This window comes from Octodon degus, unplaced genomic scaffold, assembly GCF_000260255.1.
Source record: "Octodon degus isolate 3935 unplaced genomic scaffold, OctDeg1.0 scaffold00055, whole genome shotgun sequence".
Lineage (NCBI taxonomy): Eukaryota > Metazoa > Chordata > Mammalia > Rodentia > Octodontidae > Octodon > Octodon degus.
The window spans coordinates 4,087,153-4,100,466 of record NW_004524631.1 but is presented as its reverse complement, the minus strand read 5'-3'; the positions used below and the strand labels follow the sequence as shown (position 1 = coordinate 4,100,466).

Below are 13,314 nucleotides of genomic sequence, written 5' to 3'. Positions count from 1 at the left end.
GATAAAATAATGACAATAACTTTTACTACAAGGACTGCTGTTTAAAAGTGCAAGGAGTTCTTCATAATTTAGTGGGAGCCTTGTTCTTACTTTATTGAAGCACATGTGACTGATTATTGGAAGTTTTACATTCACTGAAATTAGGTTGTATGCCTCTTAAAAATAAATGTTTTGGGGCCGGGGAGATGGTTCAGTAGAATAAGTGCTTCCCTGGCAAGTCCAAGGGCCTGAGTTCAATCCCTGGTTCCACCAAAAATAAAAAATAAAATAATAAATGAATGAATGTTTTCATGGATCTTTGAAGGTTGAATGTTCAATGAAATTCTCATGAAAGAAACATCTGGACTATGTATTCCATGTTTTCTCATTGGCTCTTTGAAAGTGGAGAGGGGAAGAAGATACTAGATTAGTGCATTTTGTTCCTGGTGAAAACAGTACAACCCATATTTATACAAAAATTATGTATCATGCTGCCAATCAGCATATTTGTGCTCTGCAGTTTAAACAAAGAAGAAGGCACTTTGCTGATAACTGTCAGTAAAATATGATTTTAAACTGTGTTTCACATGTATTTGTAAACTAGCAGCTGTAGACTCATAAATTGGTTAATGTGATTAGCTTAGCCAAGTCTCACAAGGAGTTACTTTTATTGAAGAATACTGACAGGGTTTGTCCTGAACTTCATTAGGTTGTATGATTCTGAATCTTAGTTTTGAGGAGTTAATGTTGTACTAAATGAAATATTAATATAGTAGAGACTTTTAGGTTCCTTAAAAATAAAAAAAAGGTTTTTGTTTTCTTAACCTAGGGATTAATGGTTGTTAACTGAAGCTAAATTTATCTTGTGCACTAAAGTATAGACTAAACATTTATAAGTTTGCCAATTTGGCTTAAGTAGTATTTTTAAATATAAAGCTAAACATAGTGTTTTGTTTGTTTTTTGTTTGTTTGTTTATATATGATTAAATTATTTTATTTTGTCATGTAATCAGCCCTCCTGGTGTGTAATGAGAAATTCATTTCAAATATACAGGCTGAATTTTCAGTGTGTTCTTGGACTTTTATTTTTTAAAAATAAAATTTCCTGTTAGAGTAGATGCCTGATTAAAACACTTGCTTAGGCCTGTTATTGGTATGTATCATTATGAGCCTGGTCCTGGCCAGAAGATTTAGCTTTTTTGCTTTGCTTTGTTTCTGTGGTGCTGAGGGTCACCCCAGACCCTGTGAGTGCCAGACAGATTCTCTGCCGCTGAGCTCACCCCTCAAGTGCACCCCATGTCCTCTCCCTTATGGCGCCCCTGCCCAGAGCCCATTCTCTTAGCTTTCTCAGTCCAGGTTTTTTGAGGTCTTTGAAGCCCTTCCTAATTCTATTTTTTGGTGTGTTTCCCCAAAATTGTTAACTTCAGAGCAGATAACATGACGTTTGCTGTGTGAGGCCATTAACTATTGGCATGGCGCTGCCTTAGTTTCTTGCTTTGGGTGAGCTGGATGGAATGTTGATCAACTTATACTCAGGTAGCAGGCTGCCCTTCTGAGGGCTTGCTCGCCCACACCCATGATGTCACACAGCTTGGGAACAACGTCCGTCCTGGTTTAGGCGTGCTCACATGTCAGCCTTCATTTAATCCACTCACATCCTTGGTTCTGGATGTTAAATGCGGGCTTCTGCTGAAAATGCTGACTTTGTGTCCCAAAGCCCTTGTGGTGATGCGATTGTGGGTGTTAAAGAAGGAATGGCGCAGTGTTGCAGGATACATCCAAAGCCTAGCCAGAGAAATACTGTCACAAGGCCCAGAAAGCCTTTCTGTGGAAAACCATTGAGGTAATGAGTATTTTCAGTCACTCACTTCTAACATCAACTTAAGCACACATTAAATGTACTTGCATCTAATCAAGTATTGAAAACAAGCATATACTATGACAGACAAAATAGGATTATCAGGCCATTGGTATCTCTACCAGTTTTGTGGAATCAAAATCAGATCGTGATTACATATTTCATCTTTGTAAATTTTAATAGTTAAATGTCTTTACTTCCCAAACTCTTTTCAGAACTTACCTTAACTAATTGAATTGTAGAAAAAGAATATAATATACATTATTTTTTTCAGCAGAGAAAAGAAAATTAAAACTAAGGGGAAGTAATTTTATATATATATAATTATATAATATATATTTTAATATATATATTTACAACATATGTATTTATGCTAGTGCTTACTAATTCTCTCCTTTTTCTTTTGTCTTTAGGTGATTGAAGACAGTACTGGAGTCCGCCGGGTGGTAGTCACACCCCAGTCTCCTGAATGTTACCCTCCAAGCTACCCCTCCGCTATGTCTCCCACCCATCACCTTCCCCCCTACCTAGCTCACCATCCCCATTTCATCCACAACTCCCACACGGCTTACTATCCCCCAGTTACTGGGCCCGGAGATATGCCACCTCAGTTTTTTACTCAGCACCCTCTTCCTCCTACAATATACAGTGAGCAAGGTAAGTAAATCATTACTGGTGAAACTGAATGGATTACTTACGCATAGCTTGTGAACTCCCTTTTATTTGATTCATGATAATGAGTGGTAGACTGGGCTTTCTCTTGTATAAAGCTTAAGGGAAGTTCGTAGATTCCTTTGTTCTGAATTGTGTCTTGAAGGATTACTTTGTGGGCGGTAGCCTTTTGTCTTTCAGTTTTCTCAAATTCCATCCTCCTCCTTTGGCTCCTCAGAGACCTAGGAGTGTACTAGCCACTTGCTTTTGAGAGGAGAGGCTGTGATCTAGTCCACATTCCTCTGTCTTCCTCACATGTGTTTATGTAAGAGTGGCCTGAGGCAGTAGTGTGGGACATTATTTCTTTGGCATTAGTGTGGTCCATAAGTAAAAGGGAAATTGAAGTGCTCTGTGTCCTATTTCTAATGTTAGAAGATTATGAAATTTCAATATTCTTTGTCTTTGCTGAAAGATCTATCGTGGCAGAACCCAGAAATCCTCTCGCTATTGGGATGACTCTCCTAAGCCTGTTTTTAGTTTGAGACTAGACATCAGAGCTACCCACAGTTTCACTGGTTGTTAGGTAAATACTTACCTTGCAACTTAAAGAGCCTCAGGGCTACTGACAGCATCTTTTTAAAGGTTTGTTCTTGGCCTTGTTTTAAACTACAGCTTTTCTCTATCAAAATGAAAGGTAAGAAATCAGATAATCAAAGGAAAACAGACCTTAGAATTTTGGACTTTGCAAAATGATAATCTTCTGAGTCTGTGAAATGAAGCATTTATTACTTTAGACATTCATTATGTTGGTTCAGATAATTCAGAAATCTTTGCTACACTATAGAATTTTTGAACAAAGTATCACTTCCCTTTCTCTTGTCTGGAATGAGTTCCTTTATCAGTGCTTTCCTTGTGTGTTCATCTCACATTGTAGTTTTTTTTTTCTTATTAACAAAAGAAAAAATTGAAATGAGTATTTTAAATGAACTATCTTACTGTAATTTAAGAATAGAATTTGAGGCCTGCAAAATAGCTCGGTGGATTAAGGACCAGGGGTTGGATCTCCAGGCCTGCGCGCCCCCCCCCCCTGCTGAGATAGCACTTGAGACTGGGCGTGGTGGTGTGTGCCTGTAATCCCAGCTCTTGGGAGGCTGTAAACAGCAGAATCACTATGAGTCTGATCTAGTAGTGAGACCCTGAACACCCTGTAGACCCTTCCCTAAAGTAAAAATAATTTTAAAGAAATAGTATTTGGGCTATTTTAGTAGCTATAAGGAATATTGCACAAATCAAAATAATCAGCTATTTTCAAAGCAAGTTGTGGGTAAAAGATGACAAACACCAAATCAACAAAAGCAATAGCATCAGTGACTTCTTAGTAATTTGGTCTTTTTGTTTAGTGATATAGGTAATAAATCAAATATTAAGTATACAAAATGAAAATAACATTTCAATAAAAACTGAAAATTAGTTAACTAATTTAAAAAATAGTGCTTTGATCCAATATACACTAAATATTTAAGCACTTGTCAGTCTCTAGCTGTATCTGAGCTATGGTGACATATGAGGAGCCAGGGCACCTGACTTGTCACCTGAGAAATCACATCTGAACTGCCTCATGTAAGCAGCCTTGTTTGTAGGATGCCACTCAGTGACTGTTTTGTAAATGGTGTCCTTTGTAATTTTATGATTTAAATCATCATTAGAATTAAAAAAGTTTAGCCTCATTTCATGGCATATTTTGATTAATTTCATTAAAGTAACATGAAACTATAATCTACAAATAAATGCCCTCGTTATTTTCAAATTAAAGACAGAAATTTTCTTTCTCAGAAGTACTTAGAATTAGGTGGCAGTTTATGTGGTTGGTTAGTTCATGCACAAAGACCTTTATTTCCTTGCAAAGGTACAGGACTCAATTCTTTGTTATACACTGTCATTTTTCTTGATGTTCAAACTGACTTATAAATTTAAATTTAAACTACATCCTTACCACCTAAAACAATAAAATTTAACTGCAGATGTTTGAGACCAAAAAGAGGGTTTTGAGACCACAGCTTCTTATATTTGCCGCTAGATTGCAGAGGTTGCTAGCATTTCCCCTACATTTTCTCCTTGAACACGACCCTTGCTTTTGTGTGTTTGATTTTTTTTTTTTTTTTTTTTTTTGTTCTTTGCTATTAGGAATCAAACTCACAACTTCACACAGGCACTGTGCTGCTGACCTGTATCCCTGGCCTGTTTGATTATTTTGGTTGGCAGTTTCTCACTTCAGTCTTTAGTAATCTTCAAAGATTAGCTCTTTTGGATGCCACAAATGCCTCCTTATACTATGGTTGCTATGTACTTTCCAATAGAAACGCTATTCTGTCTACAAGGGTAAGGATACTTCTAAGTATCTTGACTCTTAAGTACTTGTTCACAGTGGTATTTTGTTCTATTTCTTACCTGTGTTCCACCTACTAAAAACATTTTGATTGGCAAAATGGACAGTCTTATCATTTTTTTTTTCACTATTTTGTGGATGATCTCTAAACATTGTATTTTTAAAAAATACTTGGTTATTTCTTGGTTGCTAGGAATGATATTATACATATAGCACTTTAAAAAAACGTTTTTTTTATAATGTGTTTATTAGTACTTTAGATGTCTTTCTTCAGGGTCAGGTCATTTGATCGTTGAATAACTTTGTATTGAAAATCTGGGCTGAGCTTGTTTGCCACATTCACCTGTTTTAGAAATCATACCACTCTACGGAATGTCAAGCTACATCACCCGAGAAGACCAGTACAGCAAGCCTCCGCACAAAAAACTCAAAGACCGCCAGATTGACCGCCAGAACCGCCTCAACAGCCCTCCTTCCTCCATCTACAAAAGCAACTGCACCACTGTGTACAATGGCTACGGGAAGGGGCATGGTGGCGGAGGCAGCGGAGGTGGGGGCGGCGGCAGTGGTGGAGGGCCGGGGATCAAGAAAGCAGAGCGGCGAGCGAGAAGCAGCCCAAAGTCGAACGATTCAGATTGTCAAGGTAATGCTTATAACTTGCCGTAGTGAGTTATGGAGGTGGGAACATGCTAGAAGGAACCATCTCTTACATAAGAACATTCTCTCTTAGGGTGGGATTTTCTTTCTTTTTTTTTTTTTTGAGAAGAGAAAAATCCAACTTTATTTTTAAACTTTTCAAAGCACTTTCTGGTATCTGAATAATGTAAACATGTACTTAGCACCTCATTTGAATTTCTGATTATTTGTAGGTACATAAATGCTGATTCAGTTAATAAAGAATGATTTTCTTTAGGGTGGGATTTTCTACTAGAAGTGATTGGGTGTACCTCTCTGATCTGTTTCTTAGGAAGGAATAGTAGTGGTATCATTTAAAAAAAAATTAGGGCCAAGGAGATAGCTCAGTGCAATAAGTGCTTGCCTAGCAAGTGCAAGGTCCTGAGTTCAATCCCTGGTACTGAAAAAAAAAAATTTGTTTTTTAATTCTTCATATCTTTTTGTCACATATGCTACATAACTCTTTACATGATCTCAGTGACAATTATCTAAGGTGTTTTCACATTTGCCTCCTCTTTCACTTTAGGCAGATATGGAAGAAATCCAAAGTGGAGCATGTTTTCTGGTAGTGTGGGGGTGGTTTAAGTCTCAAAATAATTATACTAATAGACCAGATATAATTATTTACATGCTGTAGTAAAATATCATTGCAGAAGATGAATCTATTTCTATTTAGTTTCAGACATCAATAAGTTTTTCAAAGGTCAATTGACCTGACTCTGAAGAAGTAAGTGTAAAATACTGATAAACACATCAGATGTGGTGTAATGCCACCTTTGGCATTCTGGTTGAAGTATTCAGAGACCAAGAATGCGATGGAAGAAGGAAACTCACCATGTTTTGACAGAGACATTAGCCTAGAAGGGCATGTTCTTTTCTTTACTGAGTGTTGAACCTAAGGCCTGTGGCATGCAAAGCAAGCCTTCTACTATTGAGCTACATTGTTGGCCTTTAGGCGATATTTAAAGGCATCTTGGAAGAAAAAACAGAATTTTTATGTAGGCATATAGAAGACTGATTTAAGTGAAGTAAAAACATGGTAACATTTTTATAATGTACATGAGTTTACAAATTACTAGAAAAAAAGTAGAACAACTGTCAAAGACAGGATTATGGCACTCATTAGAGTCAGTACTTCCTCATTGCACCTCATGTAGGCAGAAATAAGAGTGTAGCCATGGAAAAAGTGTGTGGAATGAAAAAGAGATGGCAGCTGCTGATGTGTGCTAGGAGGATGAGCCTCTTGACAGGTTGCAAGAAATCTGCTAAAACTAGACTATCATAAGTCTGTGTTATTTATTATGAATGAATTTAGCACAAGAAAGAAGGGTAAGGGGGCTGGTGAGATGGCTCAGTGGTCTAAAGCTCCCACTTAGAACAAGCTAAGCTTAAGCAAAGCACAGGGACCACGGTTCAGTCCCCCAGCACCACATGCCAGCCAGCCCCACCCCCTGGTGGTCTGAGCTGGCCACACACACACTAAATAAATAAATAAAAATTAAAAAAAAAAAAAAAAAAGGGTAAGGGTAAGTGAAATGGGAATGTATTATGAATTCTTCTAATGTAGTTCTCTGTGTGCTCTGTTTTCCATTATTCAGGCAGTAATTTGTTCTTAAAATTATTAACATTAAGTATATAAGAGAGACCCAGGATGGTGCTCTGTCATATATGCTGTGTCCCATGTTAAATTAGTTTTAGTGAAATGATAGCATAATTTCTTAAGTTTGGAATTATTTTAAGAAAATATATTTTGATCAATACGTATTTCTATGTAGTTGTGAGATAAAGTATGTTATTTGAGTGAGTGGTTTATTAAACGCTTAAACACGGATATTGAAGAGAATGGACACTGCAAAGCTAAGACACGAAGCTGAGCGTGGTGACACACATGAGCGCAGCACTGTGGCTGCTGATGCAGCTCAGTGTGCAGATCCTGCGTTCAGCGTCTGGTGCTTCCAGGGAAGGAAAACAAGCATAAGTTGTCCAGAGAGCTTATGAAATTTGACGTACTTTGATTATTTGTGCTTTACTAATTTTTGCCCCTCTTATACCACAGATATACAGTAGACAATATAGATACAAATAAAAGAAGTAGATAATATGAAGTGAGTCAAGGGGCAAAAAGATAGTGGGGACAAGAACAAAACAGATGAAGCAGCATTGATGTTAGCACAGAAATTAAGGCAGTTATGGCTTGAATTTGACAAAAGCAAATACATTTTGTATACGTGTAGCTCTTTTATAACTCATTTGCACAAATGTTACCTGCTGGGTTTTTTTTTGTTGTTGTTGTTGTTTGTTTTTGTTTTTGGCTGTACCAGGGAATTGCACTCAGGACCTTGTGCTTGCCAGGCAAGCACTTATTCTACTGAGCTGTCTCCCCATCCCCTCCTGCTCTGTATTCTCCAGTTGTAGGAGAATACTTGGGTTTGCTTTAAAAATCTATTCTGAGATACTTGCTTAACACACATAAATGCTTATAAACTTTTTGGTGAAAGAAAACATGTAATTATTGTGAACACTTTAAGCTCTTTGCTGTTCTGTAGAAAGCAAGTTACTTTGTTGACTAATAATGCGATCACAAGCCGAATGTGATGGCACACACTTGTAATTCCAGTGCTCGGGATGCAGAGGCAGGGGGGTCACTGGGAGTTCCAGGCCAGCCTGGGCTACAACGTGAGTTCAAGACCAGCCTGAACTGCATCCTGAAACTCTGACTGACAATTTAGTGAGACCAATTTTAGTCCAAAGTTGGGCTCTTGCTCCTTTGTTTGTTACATTTTTTTGCCTTCTTAAAGTCAGCGGAAATGCTGTTGTGAGCAGGGCTTAACCATGGAAACGAACAATCAGATGGGCTATGTTATGCATTCCGCCCGTGTCGGTGCAGGCTGAGAGTATGTGCTGGGTTTAAAACAATCTGTTTACCCAAGTAGTTGAAAACTAATATCCACACAATCCACCAGTCAGTTTTGCTATGAACCTAAAACTGCTAAAAAAAAAAAAAAAAAAAAAAAAAAAAAAATTGTCTTACCTGCTCTCAAAATGGTATGTTATTTATTCTTGGTTTGTCAAGGTTGTGCATGAAAGTGTCCTTTAAGATAGGTTTTGTTGGCGGTGGTGGTGCAGCAGAGAAGCAAAAATAAAGGGGAGGGCTAGCCTTTTAACTCGGAAGACACAGAGAGGACCGAGGGCAGGGAAATGGCGGATCCTCTGCCCTGAGAGGGGAGCCTGAGGCTATGGACTTCTGTCTGGGGTGGAGTTTTAGGGGCGGGTTTAGTGACGTTTAAGGAGCTGATTGGAGGCTCCCTTGTGTGGGCGGGAAAGGTGAAAGGAAGTTGTAGCCAGGGCTGGAGTGGGGAAGGAGGAGGAAGTGGTTACTGGGAAGATAAGCGTTTTTTTTTCGGGATTCAGCCGTGTTGAATCAGGGTCATGATGATTTAGCAGTTTTGTGCTTGGCCAGAACCATCACTTTAGAGTTGCCTGTTGTGGGGCCATGTATGTGGTTTTGAGCCTCCTAGTTGTCAAAGCAAGGAAGGAAATATTCATCAGGGAGAGCTGGCAAACAGGAAAGCACCTCGTTTTCTTGAGGTCTGCCGTGTTGCTGGTGAATGGCGCATGTATGCTTCTGAGTGTGGTTGTTAGTTCTGAGGATCCCAACAGGTTCTTTCTGCTTTCTTTTGTTAATGAAAACTTCTCCCATTAGATCTCCTGGTTTGAGTTTATTGCATTTTTGGTAACCAGGAACTAAGCTTCTTAGATAATTCTTAAATTCACAGCATCACATGATTAATATTAAATCATAGTAGTAGTATGATTTACCTCTTCATGTAATGTACTTTGCATGAGAATAGCACATATACTTAACTATGACCGTGGCTTGTGGTATTTCTACTCTGTATTTTCAGAAAAAAATGTTTTGCTTCATAATTCCCTTACTTTCAAATGATTCTACTTGTTATGTACCTTTTTGCTGTTTACCATAAAAAATTACCTTGTATTGTACCCTTTGGATTCCATTTCTCTGTTTCAGGTTTTCACACTAAGGAGACAATACAATGTTTGCACATATGGGTCTGATTTATTTCACTTAAGAGCATGTTCTCTAGTTTCATCCATTTACCAACAAAAACCTCACATTTATCCTGTTTTATAGCTGAATAATATTCCATTTTGCAAAAATACCACATCTTCTTTATCCATTATTCAGTTGATGGACATCTGGCTTTTTTCCAGGATTTAGCTAAGACAAATTGTCCTGCTATAAACATGGGTGCACATGTATCGCTGTGGTATGCGGTTTTCAGTTTTTCTGGAAAAGTACCCAGGAGAGGAACAGCTAGCTTGAATGAAACCTCCAATCCTAGCTTTACAGGGATTTCCATAGTGGTTGTACCAGTCTGTACTCCCACCAACAGTGCAAAGTGTTCCTTTTTTTCCACAACCTCTCCAGCATTTGTTATTGGCTGACTTCTTGATGATAGCCATTCTTTCTGGGGTGAGATGGAATCTCAGTGTTGTTTCAATTTGCATTTCTCAAATATATTTACTTGCCATATGTATTTCTGTATTTGTATTTCTTCCTCTGAGAAGTTTATATTCACCTCAGATGCCCATTTTTGGATTGGGTCTTTAAATTTGGGGAGCCTGATTTTTAAAAATTCTTCATGTGTTCTAGATAGAAAGCTTTTGTCAGAGGGATAGTCAGGTATAATTTTTTTCCAGTTTGGGGACTTTCTTTTTACTCTGTTGGAGATTTGCTTTGAGGTGCAGAAACTTTTCAAAAACATGAGATTATAGTTGTTGATTCTAATGAACTTATTCAAAAGAGGTACTGAGTTAAGAGAAGGACAGGAGAGAGAGTGGGAGTAAGAGATTTATCTATATATGTAAGCAGGATGATTTGGACAACTGTACTGTGCGTTTCTGCTGGTCTATTGAAAGAAGCAGTTAGTGCTTTAATTTATTTCGTCTCCTTTTTCAATTGTTAGTACTTTTTTCTCTTCTTAATTTCTTTTTTATTTTATTTATATTTTTAGAACTGGGGATTGAACTCAGGACCTTGCGCTTGCCAGGGAAGCACTTAGTCTACTGAGCCATCTCCCCAGTCCCCTCTCTTCTTAATTTCTTATACATTTCTTTCTTATTTACATGTATATATCTGGTAATATGAATTACATGTATATGTGCATATATCTGGTAATATGAATAACTGGTTAGGAGACAACACTATTGCAACAAATACTGTGAAATTCATATTACTTTGTTAAGTGTAATTCTATGCCTTTTATAATTTTTTCTGTTTTAATTCTAATTTGTACTTTGAAAAATTAAAAAAAAATTAAGTACTTTTTTTAAAAGGCAGGCAAATTTTAAAATTGACCTTGTCTTATGATAAAACCAAGTACACACAAAAGAATTAAAACTTACGTTAACAGAAATAGACATATTAAAAGAATGGAGAAAATAAAGTACTCCTGAATCTTTGTGCCCTTGACCAACTGCTTCTGAACCAAGAACTTGAAACCATAGAGACCTGTGGACCTCACTTGAGGCCTCTGAAATCAGAATCTTCTTACTCGTTTTGGCTTTCTTTTTAAATGTAGACAGACATTGCAGGAAAAATTCAGCCAAGACAGAAAATATTACCATGTTAAGGGGTCACCTAAGAAGGTGTGGGTCACAGGTTTTACACTAAATGGGATAGCAGCTTTGTGTGTGTCACTCACCATTCTTACTCTCCTTCTTGTACTATGCCTGGGACATTGCAGGTATTTGGTACTTAATTTGTGAAATGAGTCCTGTGTTCTTAATTGCTTTGTTTTCTAGAACAAGGTCTCTGTTTGGACACATGCTGCTGTAATGTCATTTCCTCTTCCTGGAACAAATTGCTGGATTGCTCAAGGATTGCTGTGTGGTTCACCACTCCTGTCTCTTACTATTAACTTCAGGAAAACAGCTCTGCGTTATGAAGTCCATGGCACATTTAAGAGAAATACAAGATTTCTGTTTCCTTGACACAGCGTGGCAAGAGAAAATATGGGGTTTTGGTATCAGATAAACTTGATTTAGAATCAGCCTTTGTCAATTGCTAATTATTTACATTTGGGATTCTTTGAATCTTTATGTTGTCATCTACACAATGGGGACTTTAATTCCTACACACAAATATTTAAAAGAGTCTGACTCAGTTCTTGATGTCTATGGTATAATGGTACTCCCATCTAGTTTCTTCTCATCGTCTTCTTCATCTCCAGAATTCCTATTCCAGAATTCCACTTATCTGCGATGTTGTCTTCTACAAATAAGTGTCTCTGCTTTTCTCTCTTTCCTTCGTAATCTAACATCCTCCCCTTCAAGTTCCTTCTCTTGGAAGCAAGAAGGGCTTCCTTTGCTTCGCTTTGTCTTACACTATGAAAGGTTAGCGTACGCTACAGAGCCACTGCTTCTGCACTTGCTTCCAGGCTTTTCTAAGAGAGGCTGCTGTTGGGGTACATATGCTTACCATGCTTTTGGGGTTCCTCTGACAAAGTTGTGCCAAATTCACTCTTCTCGCCTTATTATGGAACACTTCAGCTCTGAGTGAGAAGTGCTGGGCACAGCCTTCTAAGATCTCATTTTTCATGGACCCTGACACTGTTGCCTTTACATATGTTTGTCATAAGCTACAGTTACGACTCCCTTTTCTCATCCTGATCCTAAGAGACCCTCTCATTATTTCAGATATGAAGTATCCCTTTTCCTCATAATTGCTTCCTCTGTGTTATGGCTGAGCATCAGGTCTCAATGTGATGCGCCCTTTCTTGTGACCTCCATGGCATTCCCTGCTGTCTGCAGAGCACAGTGCAAACTGTTTAATGTGGCACTCATCCCCTTCCTCTGGCACCTCTGACTTCCTCCTAGACACCTGTGGTTTGCCTCGTTCCATGAACGTACCTCATAATCTTTTCATGACCTGTTCTCAAGTTCCTCCACCAAGCAGATTCCGACTTTGTCCTTCAAGAACCAGCTCAGACATCCCCTTCTCAGGGAAGCGTGTGTCCTCATGCTATTAAAATGAAGGATAACTTAGGAGAAAACAGCTCAAGAATTGTTGCCTTTCCTAGCATGTGACTTTAGCTTGGTGATTGGGTATCAAGTTAACAGAGGTACAAGAATAAGAACGGAAAAAATTTTCCTTCCAAGGGGATAGTTGTGCAAGAGCTGGGTCTTGAATCTGTTCTGTGGCCAAAGCTCACTTAAAAAAATAGCCATTTGACTTTCATCACAGAGGTTGAAGCAGTTTCTGTCACTTCTCATTTAGTGACAGGAAAGTTTCATTCCTTCTGTTTTATTCTTGATTCCAAGACAGATGATATATTAGGAGGTTACTCAGTGAGAAATGCTAAACAAAGAGCACAGGTTTCCATGAAGAAACTAGTTTTTCAGCAGGAATTGGTTATCATCTTTCCTCAGAAAATAAGATTATCTGCTAATACAGCTTTAGAAAGGACTATGTGAATTTAGAGTGAAAATTGAAACCTTTGGTGAGATGAGGATGATGTTGTATATATTATACATGTGTGCATGTATTGGGCGGTGTGTGTGTGCATGCGCACGCACACACGCAGGTTGGGGGAAAACTTGGAGAAGAGAGGGAGGTAAGAAGGAGCCAAGAATGTTATGACTCCAAAAAGCTTATTGAGGGGGCTGGGGAGATGGCTCAGTAGAATAAGTGCTTGCCTAGCAAGGGCAAGGGCCTGAGTTCAATCCCTAGTTCTGCAAAAAA

At 38.2% G+C, this 13,314-nt stretch overlaps 1 protein-coding gene across 4 annotated transcripts in view; it reads left to right on the top strand.

The window, feature by feature from the left end:
* Fndc3b (fibronectin type III domain containing 3B) overlaps positions 1–13,314 on the top strand; it is a 337,533-nt gene that overhangs the window by 198,930 nt on the left and 125,289 nt on the right. For all 4 annotated transcript variants that reach the window (XM_023717769.1, XM_023717770.1, XM_023717771.1 and 1 more), the window contains exons 5-6: positions 2,251–2,494; positions 5,227–5,517. In XM_023717769.1, the coding sequence (XP_023573537.1) occupies positions 2,251–2,494; positions 5,227–5,517 (535 nt within the window). The remainder of the gene's footprint in view (positions 1–2,250; positions 2,495–5,226; positions 5,518–13,314) is intronic.